The sequence below is a fragment of the Musca vetustissima genome, unplaced genomic scaffold (genome assembly GCF_032173495.1).
Source record: "Musca vetustissima isolate MV318-11 ecotype Yass unplaced genomic scaffold, APGP_CSIRO_Mvet_v1 utg5359, whole genome shotgun sequence".
NCBI lineage: Eukaryota > Metazoa > Arthropoda > Insecta > Diptera > Muscidae > Musca > Musca vetustissima.
In genome coordinates, this window is record NW_026874808.1 from 116,593 (window position 1) to 138,606 (window position 22,014).

Genomic DNA, 22,014 nt, shown 5'->3' on the forward strand with positions numbered 1-22,014 from the left:
CTTATTGTTGTTGTAATTGCTCTCATTTATTAATATTTTTAACGAAAATCAATATTTATTTCTCAATTGATCTCAATATTTAATTTTACGCTCACCCACATATACTTAAATGACTCTCAGGTTTTTTTATGCAAATTATGCTCTCGTGTAATGATTATGATACAATTTTAAGCTAAGTTCTAGACGATGTAATTGATTTGACTAATGGTTAGCTGGTCACAGAAATGATGTTGCATCGTTCTATTGCGATCGAACTGCGAATAATAAAGGTTTGAATTGAAAACAAAGTGTTTTATTTTGGAAAAACCAAATAAAATAAAATATATGCTAGACTTTGGAAGCCTTAAGGCTACAACCGCAAGCATCCTGTAGACGAATACTGTCATAGTTTGACTTATTCCGTCTTAGCATAAATAATAAAAATATAATAAAGGGTAATTTTTCCAAATCTGGAGATTTCTCCCCTTACATCTGGCGACCAACTTAAATTTTTGGAACTGTGTGGACAATTTTGTTGGAAATTTTAAAGTGGCTTTTATCAACGTTGTTGTGTATGATTGTTGTTTTGTTGCATCACAGCGTTTATTGGTTTCACCAGCAAGAAGTGCTTAAAGGAATTTGTGCGGATTTTTTATTGTGGAAAAGTGTTGAATAAAAGGGTGTTTACTAGTATAACTAGGAAAATAAAAACATGTCAAGAACAACGATGAATTCTTTGAGTGCTATGGCCCCAAGCCAAGAGATTAGAACTAGCTTTAGCTCATGCAGCTCCCGCTTTAATGGAGGTAAAAACACCGCCAAAGTGGAAGATTTCATTGCCACAATTTTGATCTTTAAAGAAGCAGAAAATATTTCCGATGAAAGAGCCCTTCGTATCCTGCCATTGCTTTTTGAAGGATATGCATCCTCTTGGTGGCAAGGTGTTCAACATGAGGCCAATACATTCGAAGAAGCTATTGAACTGCTTAAAAATGCATTTTCACCACCAAAACCTGATTGGAGGATATACTCCGAAATCTTTCAAGATAAGCAAAGACCATATGAGTCAACTGATGCATTTGTGTGCCGAAAAAGGAGTCTTTTCGCACAATTAAAAGAAAGGCTTCCAGAAAGCACCATCATAAATTTGATTTTTTCCCAAATTTTTCCCAATTCGTGAAAAAATCCCAAGAGAAAGTGTAAAAACTTTTCAAGAGTTGCTTTATAAAGCAAGAGACATTGAAATGTCGATACAAGAAAATAAAATGGCGACATCTTCAAATAACTTTGAGTCTCAGAATAAACCTCAAATGCGTTGTTCGTATTGTAGAAAGAAAAACCATACAGCAGACGCTTGCTACAAGCGCATTGAAATGGAGAAGCGGGGGAAACCCGAAGCTGTTATGGATGTGGTGCTGTGGGATACTATAGATCAAATTGTCCCACTTTCAATAACAATAACGATATGGAAAGCCCAAAACTTTTGGACTTCAATAGTATCCAAACTACCATAATAGGTCATAATTAGACCTCGGATTTTGCATATTTGCATATTTTTTAATAATGAAGATATCGAAATTCTGATTGGACACAAATTCGTTTCAAAGGATTTAGAATTATTTGAAGGGTTCATATTTTTTAATTTTTTGCATATTTTGCATATGCACGAGATATGCAAAAAATATGCAAAAAATATGCAAAAAATATGCAAAATATGCAAAAAATATGCAAAAAATATGCAAAATATATGCAAAATATGCAAAATATGCTAGGTCGATATGCAATAAATATGCAAAATATATGCATAAAATATGCAAAATATATGCTAAAATATGCAAAAATATGCAAAAAATATGCACGGTATGCTAGGTCGATATGCGATAAATATGCAAAAAATATGCACGGTAAGCTAGGTCGATATGCAATAAATATGCAAAATATGCAAACATATGCAAAATATGCAAAATATATGCAAAATATGCAAACATATGCAAATTATGCAAAATATATGCAAAAATATGCAAAACATGCAAACATATGCAAAATATATGCAAACATATGCAAAATATGCAAAAATATGCAAAATATATGCAAAATATGCAAACATATGCAAAATATATGCAAACATATGCAAAATATGCAAAAATATGCAAAATATGCAAAAATATGCAAAATATGCAAAAATATGCAAAAAAATATGCAAACATATGCAAAATATATGCAAACATATGCAAAATATGCAAAAATATGCAAAATATATGCAAACATATGCAAAATATGCAAAATATGCAAAAATATGCAAAATATATGCAAAATATATGCAAAATATGCAAAAATATGCGAAATATGCAAAATATACAAAAAAAATATGCACGGTATGCTAGGTCGATATGCGAGAAATATGCAAAAAATATGAAAAATATAGGCAAAAATATGTGCAAATATGAGCAACATATTTCACATATGCAATCATTTTAATCAAAAAAAAAAAATTCATGGTAGTTTTCGAATTTGTGTGCTTTCTTTATTTTTAACCTATAGAAATCTAATTGTGTATGTATGCGTTTCATGGTTAACTGTTAGATTTTTGGGGCATTATGAAAAATTTGCTAAATATATGTATAAAACATGCAAACATATATAACCGTTATATGGCGATATACTAAAACGTGGACCGATATATCCCATTTCCAATACCAAACATCCTAGGAGTAATAATAATATATGTGCAAAATTTCAAAGTTCTATCTTTAATATTGCGACCTAGCATACCGTGCATATTTTGCATATATATTGTATATTTTGCATAGTTTTGCATATTTTGCATATGTTTGCATATTTTGCATATTTTTGCATATTTTGGATATTTTTGCATATTTTGCATATGTTTGCATATTTTGCATATTTTTGCATATCTTGCATATCTTGCATATTTTTTGCATATTTTGCATATGTTTGCATATATTTTGGATATATTTTGCATATGTTTGCAAATTTTGCATATATTTTGCATATGTTTGCATATTTTGCATATATTTTGCATATTTTTGCATATCTTGCATACTTTTGCATATTTTGGATATGTTTGCATATGTTTGCATATATTTTGCATATTTTTGCATATTTTGCATATGTTTGCATATTTTGCATATATTTTGCATATATTTTGCATATGTTTGCATATTTTGCATATATTTTGCATATTTTTGCATATCTTGCACATTTTTGCATATTTTGCATATTTTTGCATATTTTGCATATGTTTGCATATATTTTGCATATATTTTGCATATTTTGCATATGTTTGCTTATATTTTGCATATATTTTGCATATTTTTGCATATGTTTGTATATTTTGCATATTTTTGCATATTTTGCATATGTTTGCATATTTTTGCATATTTTGCATATGTTTGCATATTTTGCATATGTTTGCATATTTTTGCATATTTTTGCATATCGACAATGCATATTTTGTATATTTTTTGCATATATTTATCGCATATCGACCTAGCATACCGTGCATATTTTTTGCATATTTTGCATATTTTTTGCATATTTTGCATATTTTTTGCATATTTTGCATATTTTTTGCATATTTTTGACATGACCCCAAATATCGATCAATTAAAGCATGAAACGCCTAAATACAAAATTTGAGTCCAATCGGATAAAGCATAAAAAATATGCAAAAATCCGAGGTCTAGTCATAATGTTCCTACAGTGGACATAAACGTAAACGGCCTAAATGGAGAAGCGTATTTAGATACTGCCGCTAGGACTAGCGTTGCAGGCTATCACCTTTTCCGGAAATTGGTGGAAATGAAGGAGGAATTTCAAAACGTACATGCTGAGGTAACATTTGCTGATGGAGTAGTACGAAAAGAGGTTGTTTGTTCTACGGTGGTCAAAATATTGATTGGAAAGAGGTTGAGGAGAATTCGTTTTATATGCTTTCCAAATACCAAAAATAATAGAACGCTATTAGGTATCGATTTCCTTGAACAATCCGGAATTGTGATGGATTTGGCTCAGAGAACATGGCATTTTAAAGATTCTCCAAAGGAGATATTTTCATTCAAATTAAAGCCATCCAAAGTTAAGGACATTAAAGTGAACCAGGCAATTATTGAAAATGAAGCACCAAGGACATGAATCCAATTACTCGGAAGAACCTCCAACTTTAGGAGAAATATATTCAAATATATTCACCTGGTGGATTATTGAGAATGTTTTCGGATTCATTACCCAATGATTTCCAAATGCCTAGCCAGACACATATTTTCCCTCCACTAAAAAGATCTCGCAAAGAATCAACTCCACCACCACATGGTATAGAATTAAATTCCATTGATATATGCCGAGATGAAAAATCAAATTTTGCAAATATTTCGAAACTACTATCCAATTTGACGAAGAAGAATAATGTTTGGAAATGGACAGAGGAACAAAATAATTCTTTTGAGCAATGGAAGAAAATGTTTACATCCCCACTAGTTCTTCAACAAGTAAAGGAAAATCAGCCATTTTTTCTCGGAAATGACGCCAGTAACGACGCGATCGGGGCTGTATTACTCCAGGGGGTGAAGGAAAATGAGCATCCAAAAGATTATGCAAGCCGTCTCCTATTGCCGGCAGAAAGAAATTACTGTACATTACATTCATCAGCACTAATTCAATATGAAGTCGAAAAAGAATTACCTCTTTATCCTAAACGTAGGAGAGGACGTTCATCGAATAGCAAATCGAATAACCAACAACAAAATCATCAACAACGTCAGCAACAACAGTCCCAACAACAAAAAGGTCAACGTCAACGACGGATAATCCCACAACAAAAAGGTCAACGTCAACAACGACAAAGCCAACAACAGGAGGGACAACGTCATCAACAACAAAGGGGTCAACCACAAAGACAAAACCGCGCTCCACAACAACAAAGTTATCAGCAACAAGACGGAATACGTCAGCAACAAGATGGACAACGTTATCAACAACAACAAAGCCAAAACCGCGCTCCACAACAGCAAAGTCATCAGAGAGACGGACAACAAAGTCATCAGCAACAGGACGGAATACGTCAGCAACAAGAGGGACAACGTTATCATCAACAAAGCCTTCAAAATTGCAGAAATTCAAACCAAGGTGGACAACGCCAAATACTACAAGGAGAGGTACAAATCCAATCACAGCAAAATTGGCAACAACAAACCAACCCACATTCACAACCACCAGCCTTGAGGAGATCTTTACGTTTGATGAATCGGAAGTGATAGATTCCTGTTCGCATCATCGGGACGATTAATGCAACAGAGGGGGAGGTTGTAGCAGTTCATTTCAACAACAACACATTATTTATTTATATTACATTATAACACTAATATTACAATCAATATTTATGCTAAATTCATTATTATGTTAACTAGACTGTTAGGTTACATCCTGTAAAGAAAGCTATGTTAGCCAGTAAACAGCACTAACACTAGTATAACAGTTTGGAATGCTTTCACTCAAAGGAGCAACTAACACATATTCTCTTGCTCTCACGATAGTTATGCTTCTTCTATCGCTTAACGAAGAAGGGCAACTTATTGTTGTTGTAATTGCTCTCATTTATTAATATTTTTAACGAAAATCAATATTTATTTCTCAATTGATCTCAATATTTAATTTTACGCTCACCCACATATACTTAAATGACTCTCAGGTTTTTTTTATGCAAATTATGCTCTCGTGTAATGATTATGCTACAATTTTAAGCTAAGTTCTAGACGATGTAATTGATTTGACTAATGGTTAGCTGGTCACAGAAATGATGTTGCATCGTTCTATTGCGATCGAACTGCGAATAATAAAGGTTTGAATTGAAAACAAAGTGTTTTATTTTGGAAAAACCAAATAAAATAAAATATATGCTAGACTTTGGAAGCCTTAAGGCTACAACAGCAAGCATCCTGTAGACGAATACTGTCATAGTTTGACTTATTCCGTCTCAGCATAAATAATAAAATTAATAAAAATATAATAAAGGGTAATTTTTCCAAATCTGGAGATTTCTCCCTTTACAATTACAAAATAAAGATTTAATAATAATAAATTTTATTTCACCAATTATAAATTTTGAGTCAATTTGGCCAAGTAAAAGTCTTATTAAAAATACAGCTCTAAGCATTAAACGTCTTCGTTCTAATGTTGGAAGATCAATAAGTGTTAAGCGATTTCCATAGAGGGAAAATACTTAAACTGTACTCCAAAACAAACCTCTAAGAGCAAATAATAGAAATTGAATTTGGACATATTCAAGTTTTTTGGAATAACAGTTGTAAAACGTGCTCCATTAAATACACCCATATTCTAATGTAGGGCGAAGAAGACTAACAAAAAAACGTTTTGTGACGTTTTGACGACCCTTAGTCAAACTCCTTGGAACATCGTTTTATGAATCCTAGTAAAGATTTCGCTTTATTAACCCAAGATTCAAAATTTAAGTTAAATCGCAATTTCTCATCTAAGATGACATCAAGATCAACAAAGGAAGCGACATTTTCAAAATTGTAATTTTCTATGTTGTAAAATCAGAAATTGACCGAGATCTAAATAGGCTCAATTTTTTACATTTCTCAAGATTAAGTGACATGCAGTTAATGTTGCTCCAATTCTGAAGAGAGTGCAGATCATTTTGAATTTTGAAGCATTGGAAACCCATAGTATCCAATTTAAATAATAAAAGTTCGTGTCAAATGCTTTACTAAAATCAGTGTAAATTACATCTGTTTGTTGCTTTCTGGAAAATCCATGGTGTGCATGACATGTTAATTCCATTAGATTAATCAAAGTAGACCTGCCTTTGATGAAACCATGTTGGTAAGGTGAAATTATTGGCGAAACCAAATGAATAATCCTACGTGATACTAAGAGTTCAAAAAGTTTTGGGATGGCACTTTATTTTGCGATACCCCTATAATTTTTAACGACATTTCTGCTGTCGGATTTATGTAAGAGAGTAAAAAAAATAGATCACCAGGACATGAGAAAGTATCCTGAAGAGAGCGAAAGATTAAAAATAGCAGTAAGAGCTTATATAGTTCATAAGCACAGATTCTCAATATGTTCGCCGGTACTCCATAAGGTCCTGGAGAACAAATATATTTAATCGAACATAGAAACTTTAAAACTTCATCCAATTTTAGAAGAAAGTTTGGAAAATCTCAGGTCCTCCTGTGTGTTAGACAACCTGTGCCCCTCAAATTTCAGGGTCCCGACTGTATTCGAACGGAGCCTTTTTGATACATGGACTCCTCAAGAAGTTTTTCAGGCTAGTTGCCGAGTCCTTACCATGGTAAGAGGCTATGTCATGGCCGACCTCAAATCCTCACTAAATATTTCTTCTATGGATCCGAATGAGCTTCCCATCGTGAAGATGGATGAAATATCAGAACCGCGAACTCGATAACGAATAAGGTAGAAGGAACTCCTTTAGAGGAACCTCAAATTCATCTGGAAGATGATATATTCCATGATATTGGAATTCTATAGAATTCCAACACCACGTGCGAAGTCCACCACGGTAGCTCCTCCAAAGAGAAGGGAAGACTGTGAGTGGGCCGCGTACCACTTCGAGCCCTCAGCACTCCCAAGGGAGCGCTGAGAAATCCCTGACACCATCATCCACTGCAACTGAAGGTAGAAGAAGGTGAGCCCGTAAAAAGAAGGTAAAAAGAAAAGCTTATAAGACACAACATCCTTCTGTAAATCCGCCCACTGCCGAAATGTCGAAACCGAAATCCAAGGTTATGAATATTGGGCAGTTAATTGTGGATAAGCCAAAGAGAATGAGGTCTTCGGATGAGCAACAACCTGCTGCTAAGGGACCTACGCAGTCGTTTGATTCACGAAATACTGCTTCGTACGCGTTGGTATTGTGGATAGAGAATCCTGACAAGAGTGGTAAGGGCCAAATTCACCGTCTCCAAGCAGAAAACCCAAAAACCGTGCTGCTGCTCTACCAGAGGTACCGAAAGATCTGCGAGTAGCAATCATGGATCAAGCGACGGGATTACAATGATGATAAATAGTTGCTGGTCGACGGCTATCTGAAAGACCTCTTCCTGACCGATGAAGTTGATCGACGGAACCCACGCTTTGGCGAAATCACCTTGTACAAAGGGATCAAAGTTAACTGCAGCACTAACGAGTCTGCGGACTTCCCTAAGAAGACAGTCTCTTCCTCAAACACCGACAACGCGCTCATCCAGCAACCATATATTTACAAAAAGATAAGGAGACTGGTTTAAGCGACAAAAATACACGGGTTTGACCTCCTCTACGGGAGTGAAGATAAGCTTAAAAAACTAAATTTAGTTCTTCATTCAAATTTCAACAGAGTGTTCAACTCAAACCAAACTTTCCATAACCTAATAGTTTAACCATACTTGTATATTGTTAGAAGGTGGGACTTATCGGTCCATTACCTCTAGTACCTAGTATAAAACGAACGGAATATCCAAATTTCTACTTTATAAAGGTAATCGAATTAATTTTAACCTGCTGATAAAAGATGGCAACACAGTAGTTTTGTAAACTCTCAGTGCAAAAAATAAAAAATGGTTCAGCACGGCATCAATTTTATCAGAATACATTGCATATTGGGGATCCCATACAACAGAACCGTATTCTAATATAGGTCTAACAAGATACGTAAATAGTTGTGATTCGTTATATATGGATCCGAGAATTCTTTGGCCCACCGTTTTATAAATCCTAAAACACTATAGGCTTTATTTACCATAGATATAACATGATTGTTAAATTTTATTTATGGATCCATTAAAATAACAAGATCACAGTTGATAAAACCGAACCATTAATAGTATTGTCTTATCAAAGAAGAATTTCTAGAAAAACACATATGTTTACATTTGTTAAAATTCAAGTCCATACAATTTAAGCTGCACCATTGAATTTTTGTTGATATAATTCGAATCTACACTAAATAAAGAATGTCTCTACAAAATGTCAGCATCAATCGGTGAAGATCTTCCTTATTTTTTAACTAGGTTTTTGGTCAAAAATCGGCGATTTTCCAAAAATATTTTTTCTAGGTTTTTGGTCATAAATCGGCGATTTTCAAAAAATATTTTTTCAATTTTGTTAATTTTAGAGCGAAGTCAATAATCCTAGTTCATACGAGAGCCAGACATGTACTCTTTCTAACACCGTTGTAATTTTCGGATTCCGATGTTCCAGTGAGGAGTTATCATGCCCGTCATCAAAAATAAGACTTCTTTTTAATTACAAAAAACAACAAAACAATTACAAAATTTTTTTGTAAATTATTTTTCTTTTCTTTAACAAGCATTGGTATTGATTTACCAGCCCATTGAAAATCTTGAAAAATTAAAATTGAGAATGGGGGTGGGGTTCCCTTAATTCAATTAAATTAGTGGAAAATTTGGCATCAACTGCAATAAGGACGCCGCCATCTTTTTTACCAGTACGATATTTTCTAAATATTTGATATTTATTTAAGTTACAACCAAAAATAAAATGGGTTGTTGCTGTAACAGTTCGGCTGGAATCATGTGTTTGTCCCTGGTAGAGGTATTTATAATTTGCTCTAATGGGTTCATTAGTGTGTGGAAAGTGTGCGGTATTTGTGTGATGATGGGATATTTGTTGTTGTAGCAGCCCTATTGCTTTTACACAACGGGCTGAGGTGACAAACGTTGGCCGAGTAAGACTTGGGTCGTAGACCCCTCTGTCGTGGAAACGATGATGGGATATGGGTATTTTTGGTTATGATGGTGTGTGGGTTATTGGGCTATGTGTGTGTATGTGTTGGTGTTAGGATATATATATATATATATATATATATATATATGAATATATTATATTGAACAGCTATATTATAAAATGTATACCAAATGTTGATATTGACATTGAAATTCCGTAGCACATCATTCAAGTTACCGATTTAAGTTAATCAAGCTAAATATTTTCTGGTTGTCATAAATAACCTATGATCCCAGGACTGAGGATCGAGAATGGAGGCGAGAATGACGCCCTCAAATATCCAATTTCAAGGTCATTTTTTCGATCGTTCCCAACGCCACTCTTACCCGCCCCTGCCCACCGAGGGGGCCACCTGCCCATAATGTAGGGAGAGCGTACATCCCATAATTCGGATTATGGAGGGTTAGTAAGGAAGAGAAACGCCGGCTACAGTAAAACATCAGCCGGTTAATAAATTAAATTACTTAAACTAAATTCAGGAAGGACAGAGACAAACTAACTACACGAAGGAAAAACTTCTGGCAACTACTTGTCATCTATAGCTCTATATGTAGAATAGCATTTTTAATATGTATAGGATGAGACATGGAAATACGATTGTACAATATATATATATATATATATCACATAGTGATCTAAGCGGATTACTTAGCTGAAAATTAGATCTCACTAAAGGAAGATTTAGCGGTATATAACGACGAGTAAAACGTGAAGGCACATTAAATAGGAGTAGTTCTTCCCTTGTGAAGTGTCATAAGTGTATTTTTTCCTAATTAGATATTATTTACTTTTAAGTTCTAATAATTTAAATGTTAATTTACAAATTTAATATTCGAAGCATATTGTAATAATTTATTTTCATTACAAAATAAAGATTTAATAATAATAATACATTTTATTTCACCAATTATAAATTTTGAGTCAATTTGGCCAAGTAAAAGTCTTATTAAAAATACAGCTCTAAGCACCAAAGAGCAAATAATAGAAATTGAATTTGGACATATTCAAGTTTTTTGGAATAACAGTTGTAAAACGTGCTCCATTAAATACACCCATATTCTAATGTAGGGCGAAGAAGACTAACAAAACAACGTTTTGTCACATAAGGGTCGTCAAACTCCTTGGAACATCGTTTTATGAATCCTAGTAAAGATTTCGCTTTATTAACCCAAGATTCAAAATTTAAGTTAAATCGCAATTTCTCATCTAAGATGACATCAAGATCAACAAAGGAAGCGACATTTTCAAAATTGTAATTTTCTATGTTGTAAAATCAGAAATTGACCGAGATCTAAATAGGCTCAATTGCTTGCATTTCTCAAGATTAAGTGACATGCCGTTAATGTTGCACCAATTCTGAAGAGAGTGCAGATCATTTTGAATTTTGAAGCATTGGAAACCCATAGTATCCAATTTAAATAATAAAAGATCGTGTCAAATGCTTTACTAAAATCAGTGTAAATTACATCTGTTTGTTGCTTTCTGGAAAATCCATGGTGTGCATGACATGTTAATTCCATTAGATTAATCAAAGAAGACCTGCCTTTGATGAAACCATGTTGGTAAGGTGAAATTATTGGCGAAACCAAATGAATAATCCTACGTGATACTAAGAGTTCAAAAAGTTTTGGGATGGCACTTTATTTTGCGATACCCCTATAATTTTCAACCACATTTCTGCTGTCGGATTTATGTAAGGGAGTAAAAAAAATAGATCACCAGGACATGAGAAAGTATCCTGAAGAGAGCGAAAGATTAAAAATAGCAGTAAGAGCTTATATAGTTCATAAGCACAGGTTCTCAATATGTTCGCCGGTACTCCATAAGGTCCTGGAGAACAAAAATATTTAATCGAACATAGACCCTTTAAAACTTCATCCAATTTTAGAAGAAAGTTTGGAAAATCTCAGGTCCTCCTTCCCAAGTGACCTCTCTAACGTTAGTGTGTTAGACAACCTGTGCCCCTCAAATTTCAGGGTCCCAACTGTATTAGAACGGAGCCTTTTTGATACATGGGCTCCTCAAGAAGTTTTTCAGGCTAGTTGCCGAGTCCTTACCATGGTAAGAGGCTATGCCATGGCCGACCTCAAATCCTCACTCAATATTTCTTCTATGGAGCCGAATGAGCTTCCCATCGTGAAGATGGATGAAATATCAGAACCGCGAACTTGATAACGAATAAGGTAGAAGGAACTCCTTTAGAGGAACCTCAAATTCATCTGGAAGATGATATATTCCATGATATTGGAATTCTATAGAATTCCAACACCACGTGCGAAGTCCACCACGGTAGCTCCTCCAAAGAGAAGAGAAGACTGTGAGTGGGCCGAGTACCACTTCGAGCCCTCAGCACTCCCAAGGGAGCGCTGAGAAATCCCTGACACCATCATCCACTGCAACTGAAGGTAGAGGAAGGTGAGCCCGTAAAAAGAAGGTAAAAAGAAAAGCTTATAAGACACAACATCCTTCTGTAAATCCGCCCACTGCCGAAATGTCGAAACCGAAATCCAAGGTTATGAATATTGGGCAGTTAATTGTGGATAAGCCAAAGAGAATGAGGTCTTCGGATGAGCAACAACCTGCTGCTAAGGGACCTACGCAGTCGTTTGATTCACGAAATACTGCTTCGTACGCGTTGGTATTGTGGATAGAGAATCCTGACAAGAGTGGTAAGGGCCAATCCACCGTCTCGAAGATCTGCGAGTAGCAATCATGGATCAAGCGACGGATCTAAAAGACCTCTTCCTGACCGATGAAGTTGATCGACGGAACCTACGCTTTGGCGAAATCACCTTGTACAAAGGGATCAAAGTTAACTGCAGCACTAACGAGTCTGCGGACTTCCCTAAGAAGACAGTTAACAGCTGTGACCCTCTTTTGTAAGCTGACAGCCGTTGCGGTCCACGAGATACCAAACCAGATGGTTACGGGTTGGTGGAAAAGCAGAACGATGGACTTCAGACAAGGAAGTGGAGAATCCTCACCACATTTGAAAGGAACGGGGTATTGTCGCAAAGTTCGCAACCGATTCTGCTGGTGAACGGTTCCTAAGAAGGAACAAGGGTGAATTTTTTGATGGGATAGGGAAACTCCAATTCCGCCTCCCGCCAGTAAAACAGGAAACAGGCAGCAGCAGGCGCTATGCATGGAGCATATAAATCTGCATCACTGTAAAGCAGTCACTGAACTGCTTCTCACTCTCCTCTCTTCCTCAAACACCGACAACGCGCTCATCCAGCAACCATATATTTACAAAAAGATAAGGAGACTGGTTTAAGCGACAAAAATACACGGGTTTGACCGCCTCTACGGGAGTGAAGATAAGCTTAAAAAACTAAATTTAATTCTTCATTCAAATTTCAGCAGAGTGTTCAACTCAAACCAAACTTTCCATAACCTAATATTGTTAGAAGGTGGGACTTATCGGTCCATTACCTCTAGTACCTAGTATAAAACGAACGGAATATCCAAATTTCTACTTTATAAAGAAGGTAATCGAATTAATTTTAACCTGCTGATAAAAGATGGCAACACAGTAGTTTTGTAAACTCTCAGTGCAAAAAATAAAAAATGGTTCTGCACGGCATCGATTTTACCAGAATACATTGCATATTGGGGATCCCATACAACAGAACCGTATTCTAATATAGGTCTAACAAGATACGTAAATAGTTGTGATTCGTTATATATGGATCCGAGAATTCTTTGGCCCACCGTTTTATAAATCCTAAAACACTATAGGCTTTATTTACCATAGATATAACATGATTGTTAAATTTTATTTATGGATCCATTAAAATAACAAGATCACAGTTGATAAAACCGAACCATTAATATAGTATTGTCTTATCAAAGAAGAATTTCTAGAAAAACACATATGTTTACATTTGTTAAAATTCAAGTCCATACAATTTAAGCTGCACCATTGAAATAAGCTATTTAAATCATGAAAATTAATCGATTTTAAAAGACATCCATCAAAAAAAACCAGATGTGTCCTATTTTAAAAGTAAGATGATATCCAATTTATATACTATACTAAAGCCAATATAAATTAATTTATAAAGTAAAAGTTCAGGGTTAACCACGAACTTTTACAAAATCATACAAAATCATTTGAATTAAACTTTGCAAAGCCCAACATTTTAATTAATTGGTCCATTCCTTCGAGTACCTCCCCCACAAAGAATCAACATTTTGAAAACTTGTAAATCTCATATGGAACGAACCGAGTATCCAATTTTATCGAAACTCGGCACATCGTAATGTTTTTACCTTACATAGATCAAGCTGGCGGGCCACGTTGGTCCTCTCCTTCTGGTACCTCCCCCACAAAGGGGTCATCATTTTGAAAATGTGTTAATTCAATATCAATATCAAGATACTGGAATGTCTAATTTGATACAAATTTTGCAAATCATAATATTTTTCCAATCCTACAAAAAGGTTGTACTCTATATAACAATCTCACACTAAAAGGAAACAAATGTTTCATTGCATTCTTTGTTCGGCGATAAACACAAAAAAACCCGTGATAATACCAACCGTTTGGTTTTGGTGGTTTAATTTGCTTGTCATTTGATCGTAGTTCAGTTAACATTAATATGTCTGCAAGAAAGAGTATATCTTTAAGAGAAAAATATAAAGAAAATCATCGTAATGGTGTATGTGTAAAATTTTACACTCAATTTAATTATGCACAGTCGACTATATCGACTATTGTAAAGTCTGGTAAAAATATTACTCAAAATAACGAGATTGTCCAAAATAAAGAACCGGTATAAAATACTCGAAAGTAAATCATTCAGATGCCATACCATATTTCGAAGCATGTGTAAAATGGCGCGATCAAAATAATAGTGAAATCAATCGTTTTATAAAACTTCAAGAAGAAGCTATATGCCAAATCATAAACAATTAAATTATTATTTTAAATCTTCGTAAAAACTATTGTTTTCAATGAAATAACTTCTGAAATTTATATTTTTAATATTTGCAAATAATAATTTAAAATATACATCTTTTCTACAGTTTTAAGTGAAAAAATATGTCACTCGGTATAACGACATTTTCGATTTAACGATGAGGGCTGAAAATATATAAATCGTTTTATCGAGATTCTACTATACGAATAATAAAACCAGAAATTGACCGAGATCTAAATAGGCCCATTTTTTACATTTCTCAAGATTAAGTGACATGCCGTTAATGTTGCACCAATTCTGAAGAGAGTGCAGATCATTTTGAATTTTGAAGCATTGGAAACCCATAGTATCCAATTTAAATAATACAAGTTCGTGTCAAATGCTTTACTAAAATCAGTGCAAATTACATCTGTTTGTTGCTTTCTGGAAAATCCATGGTGTGCATGACATGTTAATTCCATTAGATTAATCAAAGTAGACCTGCCTTTGATGAAACCATGTTGGTAAGGTGAAATTATTGGCGAAACCAAATGAATTATCCTATGTGATACTAAGAGTTCAAAAAGTTTTGGGATGGCACTTTATTTTGCGATACCCCTATAATTTTCAACGACATTTCTGCTGTCGGATTTATGTAAGGGTGTAATAAAACTAGATCTCCAGGACATGAGAAAGTACCCAGAATACAGCGAGAGATTAAATATAGCAGTAAGAGGCCGGTACTCCATAAGGTCCTGGAGAACAAAAATATTTAATCGAACATAGACACTTTAAAACTTCATCCAATTTTAGAAGAAAGTTTGGAAAATTATACACTGGCTGTATACGACGATTGTCTTACCCATACTTACTTATGGATGTCTTGTCTGGTGGCAGGGGGTGAATAAAAATAAGCTGCTGACAAAACTGAGCCTAGTACAGCGATCGGCTTCAATTCTGATCACCGGAGCATTAAGAAGCACACCACAGGCAGCCTTGAATGCAATCTTGAATCTCCAACCTTTGGATATTCTGATCAAATTCCAGGCAGCCAGGTGTGCCCTGAGACTCCGGGAAACAGATGCCTTGAAATCGCTGAACTATTGTCATGCCGGCATCCTAAACATAACGCCAGGTTATGACCTTTTTAGGGTGGATAGTCATATCAGTGATTATATTCCCCCCATAGGGACTTTAATGACATCAAAGTTGAATTTCCTAGTAGGGAATCCTGGACTAGTGGCTCCCTACCTCTGCCAGGTCTGTCAATCTTTACAGACGGGTCCAAGATGGAGGAAGGCGCAGGCGTCTACTGCAGGGAATTAGGTATACAGAACTCATATAAACTCAACAATGATTGTAGCGTTTTTCAAGCAGAGATTCTTGCAATCACGAAAGCGGCCGAGATAGTAAAAGCACTTAATACCGACATTACGGGACCGGTGACTATTTACGTAGATAGTCAGGCGGCCCTGAAAGCGGTGAAGTCGCATACTATAAACTCGAAAGCAGTTCATGATTGTAAGACCGCTCTGAATGATATACGACAAATAGTTGGGCTATGCTGGGTTCCAGGACATAATGATATTGAAGGGAATGAGATAGCCGACGAGCTTGCTCGTGGGGGGTCACAGTCGTCCAGTCTTCTGATTGAGAGATCTGTGAAACCCCCTATTAGCTATTTCATTGGCAGAATCCGCGAGTTCCATTGCGAGGTAGTCGGCAACAGATGGCTGAGGGAACCTGCTTGCAGAATCTCTAAATCTATCTGGCCAGAATTCTCTCGTAAAAGAACGTCTTCGCTGCTGGATCACAGCAAGAGGGAGATCAAAATCGTTGTGGGGATCATTACTGGTCACTGCAAAGTTAGATCTCTCACTTCTAAGTGGGACTCCAGTGGAGAGGATTACTGTCGTCTATGTGAGGACGAAGAAGAAGTGGAAACAATTGAGCACATCCTCTGCAAATGTCCATCGCTGATCAGCAGAAGACATAAAAAGTTTGGATGTTATGAAATTGATAATCTAGTCTTCTTCTCCAAAATAGACCCTAACCAAATTCTAGGCTTTGTCAAAAAATTGACTTGGCTAAAATAATGTCTCTTCCGCTCCCTTTTTCTCACTATTTCTCTCTCTACTCTTCCACTATATTTTTTCTTCTCTTTATAGGTATACCTATACATAAAGGATGATCACAATGGACATAGTTTCCGAGTGGACGGTTGTTATAACAGCCGTACATCCCTAACCTAACCTAACCTTGGAAAATCGTAGGTCCTCCTTCCCAAGTGACCTCTCTAACGTAAGTGTTAGACAACCTGTGCCCCTCAAATTTCAGGGTCCCGACTGTATTAGAACGGAGCCTTTTTGATACATGGGCTCCTCAAGAAGTTTTTCAGGCTAGTTGCCGAGTCCTTACCATGGTAAGAGGCTATGCCATGGCCGACCTCAAATCCTCACTAAATATTTCTTCTATGGAGCCGAATGAGCTTCCCATCGTGAAGATGGATGAAATATCAGAACCGCGAACTTGATAACGAATAAGGTAGAAGGAACTCCTTTAGAGGAACCTCAAATTCATCTGGAAGATGATATATTCCATGATATTGGAATTCTATAGAATTCCAACACCACGTGCGAAGTCCACCACGGTAGCTCCTCCAAAAGAGGAGAAGACTGTGAGTGGGCCGAGTACAACTTCGAGCCCTCAGCACTCCCAAGGGAGCGCTGAGAAATCCCTGACACCATCATCCACTGCAACTGTAGGTAGAGGAAGGTGAGCCCGTAAAAAGAAGGTAAAAAGAAAAGCTTATAAGACACAACATCCTTCTGTAAATCCGCCCACTGCCGAAATGTCGAAACCGAAATCCAAGGTTATGAATATTGGGCAGTTAATTGTGGATAAGGCAAAGAGAATGAGGTCTTCGGATGAGCAACAACCTGCTGCTAAGGGACCTACGCAGTCGTTTGATTCACGAAATACTGCTTCGTACGCGTTGGTATTGTGGATAGAGAATCCTGACAAGAGTGGTAAGGGCCAAATCCACCGTCTCCAAGCAGAAAACCCAAAAACCGAGTCTGCGGACTTCCCTAAGAAGACAGTTAACAGCTGTGACCCTCTTTTGTAAGCTGATAGACGTTGCGGTCCACGAGATACCAAACCAGATGGTTACGGGTTGGTGGAAAAGCAGAACGATGGACTTCAGACAAGGAAGTGGAGAATCCTCACCACATTTGAAAGGAACGGGGTATTGTCGCAAAGTTCGCGACAATTCCGCCTCCCGCCAGTAAAACAAGAAACAGGCAGCAGCAGGCGCTATGCATGGTGCATATAAATCTGCTCACGGTAAAGCAGCCACTGAACTGCTTCTCATTCTCCTCTCTTCCTCAAACACCGACAACGCGCTCATCCAACAACCATATATTTACAAAAAGATAAGGAGACTGGTTTAAGCGACAAAAATACACGGGATTGACCTCCTCTACGGGAGTGAAGATAAGCTTAAAAAACTAAATTTAATTCTTCATTAAAATTTCAACAGAGTGTTCAACTCAAACCAAACTTTCCATAACCTAATATTTTAACCATACTTGTATATTGTTAGAAAGTGGGACTTATCGGTCCATTACCTCTAGTACCTAGTATAAAACGAACGGAATATCCAAATTTCTACTTTATAAAGAAGGTAATCGCATTAATTTTAACCTGCTGATAAAAGATGGCAACACAGTAGTTTTGTAAACTCTCAGTGCAAAAAATAAAAAACGGTTCTGCACGGCATCGATTTTATCAGAATACATTGCATATTGGGGATCCCATACAACAGAACCGTATTCTAATATAGGTCTAACAAGATACGTAAATAGTTGTGATTCGTTATATATGGATCCGAGAATTCTTTGGCCCACCGTTTTATAAATCCTAAAACACTATAGGCTTTATTTACCATAGATATAACATGATTGTTAAATTTTATTTATGGATCCATTAAAATAACAAGATCACAGTTGATAAAACCGAACCATTACTATAGTATTGTCTTATCAAAGAAGAATTTCTAGAAAAACACATATGTTTACATTTGTTATAATTCAAGTCCATACAATTTAAGCTGCATCATTGAAATAAGCTATTTAAATCATGAAAATTAATCGATTTTAAAAGACATCCATCAAACAAAACCAGATGTGTCCTTTTTTGAAAGTAAGATTTGGATATCATCTTTTTATATACTATACTAAAGCCAATATAAATTAATTTATAAAGTAAAAGTTCAGGGTTAACCACGAACTTTTACAAAATCATACAAAATCATTTGAATTAAACTTTGCAAAACCCAATATTTTAATTTATTGGTCCATTCCTTCTAGTACCTCCCCCACAAAGAATCAACATTTTGAAAACTTGTAAATCTCATATGGAACGAACGGAATATCCAATTTTATCGAAACTCGGCACATCGTAATGTTTTTACCTTACATAGATCAAGCTGGCGGGCCACGTTGGTCCTCTCCTTCTGGTACCTCCCCCCCAAAGGGGTCATCATTTTGAAAATGTGTTAATTCAATATCAATATCAAGATACTGGAATGTCTAATTTGATCCAAATTTTGCAAATCGTAATATTTTTCCAATCCTACAAAAAGGTTGTACTCTGTATAACAATCTCACACTAAAAGGAAACAAATGTTTCATTGCATTCTTTGTTCGGCGATGAACACAAAAAAAACGTGATAATACCAACCTTTTTGTTTTGGTGGTTTAATTTGCTTGTCATTTGATCGTAGTTCAGTTAACATTAATATGTCTGCAAGAAAGATTATATCTTTAAGAGAAAAAATATAAAGAAAATCATTTTACACACTCAATTTAATTATGCACAGTCGACTATATCGACTATTGTAAAGTCTGGTAAAAATATTACTCAAAATAACGAGATTGTCCAAAATAAAGAACCGGTATAAGATACTCGAAAGTAAATCATTCAGATGCCATACCACATTTCGAAGCATGTGTAAAATGGCGCGATCAAAATAATAGTGAAATCAAAAAAAAACTATTGTTTTCAATGAAATAACTTCTGAAATTTATATTTTTAATATTTGCAAATAATAATTTAAAATATACATCTTTTCTACAGTTTTAAGTGAAAAAATATGTCACTCGGTATAACGACATTTTCGATTTAACGATGAGGGCTGAAAATATATAAATCGTTTTATCAAGATTCTACTATACGAATAATAAAACCATACGCTGAGGGTATATATCTGTCGGCAACACCGACTATTTCGAGCATTTACATTTAAAAATGTTTAGGAATTATAAATGTATAAACAGATTCTTGACATACTTTATAGTTAATTGAAATTAGACACTAAAGAACTAAGTAATAAAACATAACACTATATTCAAATAGGTATTTTTTGAAAAATATTTTTATCTTTAGTTTTAATAGGAATATTCAAATATTTTTCAAAACAGGTCCTTACAACCGATATGTCGTTAGTTTTTGTGTGAGGTATAAAGGGCGAAATTCGGGTCGTTGTAATTGTTCAAATGTGCATAGCTATAAGCAGTTAGTTATCACGATAAATTCTTTACCAAACGAGAATTCGCCATACGAATGTTCGCACACACATAACAAACGCGTGAGAGCACACAACAACGATTGTTCGTTTCGTTTGACATTCGCTCATGAATGAAAACGAGCATTCGCGAATGCTCAAAACAGCAACAAAAGTATGTGAACGCAATAGTTGTTGGACATGTGTTTTGTTTTTCCACAAATGCTCAACACTTTGTGCTCACATATTCATTCGCTGTGTGCGTTTACTCTTTTATGATATTTTTGATTGTTTCTGTTTTTAACATTGTGCGCCAAAAATATTATTTTCCAATCAATATCTTTAATCATATCATACATATTTTTAATCAAATTCATAACCATATTGACTAAGTGAATTCCAAAAAATTAAAAGAAAATACAAGGCTTCGAGTCGAACTTTGTTTGCTCATATCTCCGGAAATACTGATATCCACAAGGTAAAATGACATCTTAAACAAGGCCCCAAGCACTGCATATGGTACAAATTTCAAAACGATCCGGGCCTTAAACTAGACTTAAGACTAATTCAGTGATAACTACTTTTCTTATAGTATTTTTTTCTATACTATCTTATGATCCAGCATTGAATGATGAGGGAAATTTGCATTATGTTGTTTTTATTAAATTTATTATATAAATATTTTCTAAAATGGTGTTATACATGTTTCCTCTCATTTTGAAGATAAATTCTATCTGCATGGGGTTTTTCAAAAAAAAAAAAAAAAATCATGCAAAGAAGGGTTAGCAGAATACCGGCCACCGGCCGTGAATTAAAGTCCTTCTCCTGTGGACAGGTGGAAAATTGGGATACACGAGCAGAATATCTTCTTTTATGTTTTAGTCAACTTCTTAACTGAATTCTTTAATATGTAGCCGGTCTTCGGCAACGACTTAAAACTTTAATACCTATGGGTAGATTCCCATCCTATCAACGTCCGCGATATATAGCATTTTTCTATGGACAGATGAAAATTTAGCTACGTCCAAAACTCGATTTATGAGATCTATATAAGTTACACAGTAATTCCCATGTCGAATGAAAATTACCATGTAAGAATGTACACTATTTAGAAAATATCTCGTGAGGTTCACATTACACAAAAATAATACTTGATATGAACGTACAAACGCTATAGGTATGTTTTATTTACTTACATTGCATTGAATTTAATAAGCATATACAAAGTTTAAAACTTTTATAAACTTCAAAAAATCTAATTTAAACTATTTATTTTAAAGCTGCTTCTTAATAAGATCAACTTCTTTATATCAACGTGCCTTACTTGCAATTTGACCTCACAGAACTACTAGTGCAAAGCCAAGGTTTATATACATATATATACATTACTACCACCTAACGATAAGGAATACATTTGCAAAATCGCGCTTTATACCAAGTCGAATATTAAAATATACATACATTTCTGTATTTCACAATATCTCGGTACCTTTTTCTATCGAGTTCCATCTATTTAATTTTTTATTTTAACATGCGGGATATTTACAACGCTCTTTCGATTTAACTAAAAAATTGTATTTCTTGGTGCAACACGGATTCGACTGAAAACTTGTTTTTCAAAGAATCCACAGTTGCCAAATCAATACATCTAAAACAGGGTGAATCTAACAAATTGAACATTGGGTAATACTTCGAGTGTGACGGAAGCGAAGACAAATGTTATATCATGTTGACACAAAACAAAAAACTTATTTCGCAAACTTTCAACAATGG

The 22,014-nt window shown here is 35.1% G+C and overlaps 1 protein-coding gene across 2 annotated transcripts in view; it reads right to left on the minus strand.

Annotated features, from left to right (window-relative positions):
- The window catches only part of LOC133336771 (protein gustavus), an 82,046-nt gene extending 60,238 nt beyond the window's left edge, over positions 1-21,808 (minus strand). The window contains exon 1 of one of the 2 annotated variants that reach the window (XM_061545063.1): positions 21,731-21,808. In XM_061545063.1, coding sequence (XP_061401047.1) covers positions 21,731-21,750 — 20 coding nt within the window. In that variant the 5' untranslated portion in view covers positions 21,751-21,808. Of the gene's footprint in view, positions 1-21,702 lie in introns of both variants that reach the window. The other variant, XM_061545067.1, reaches the window with a different exon arrangement.
- Between the last annotated feature and the right edge of the window lie 206 nt (positions 21,809-22,014).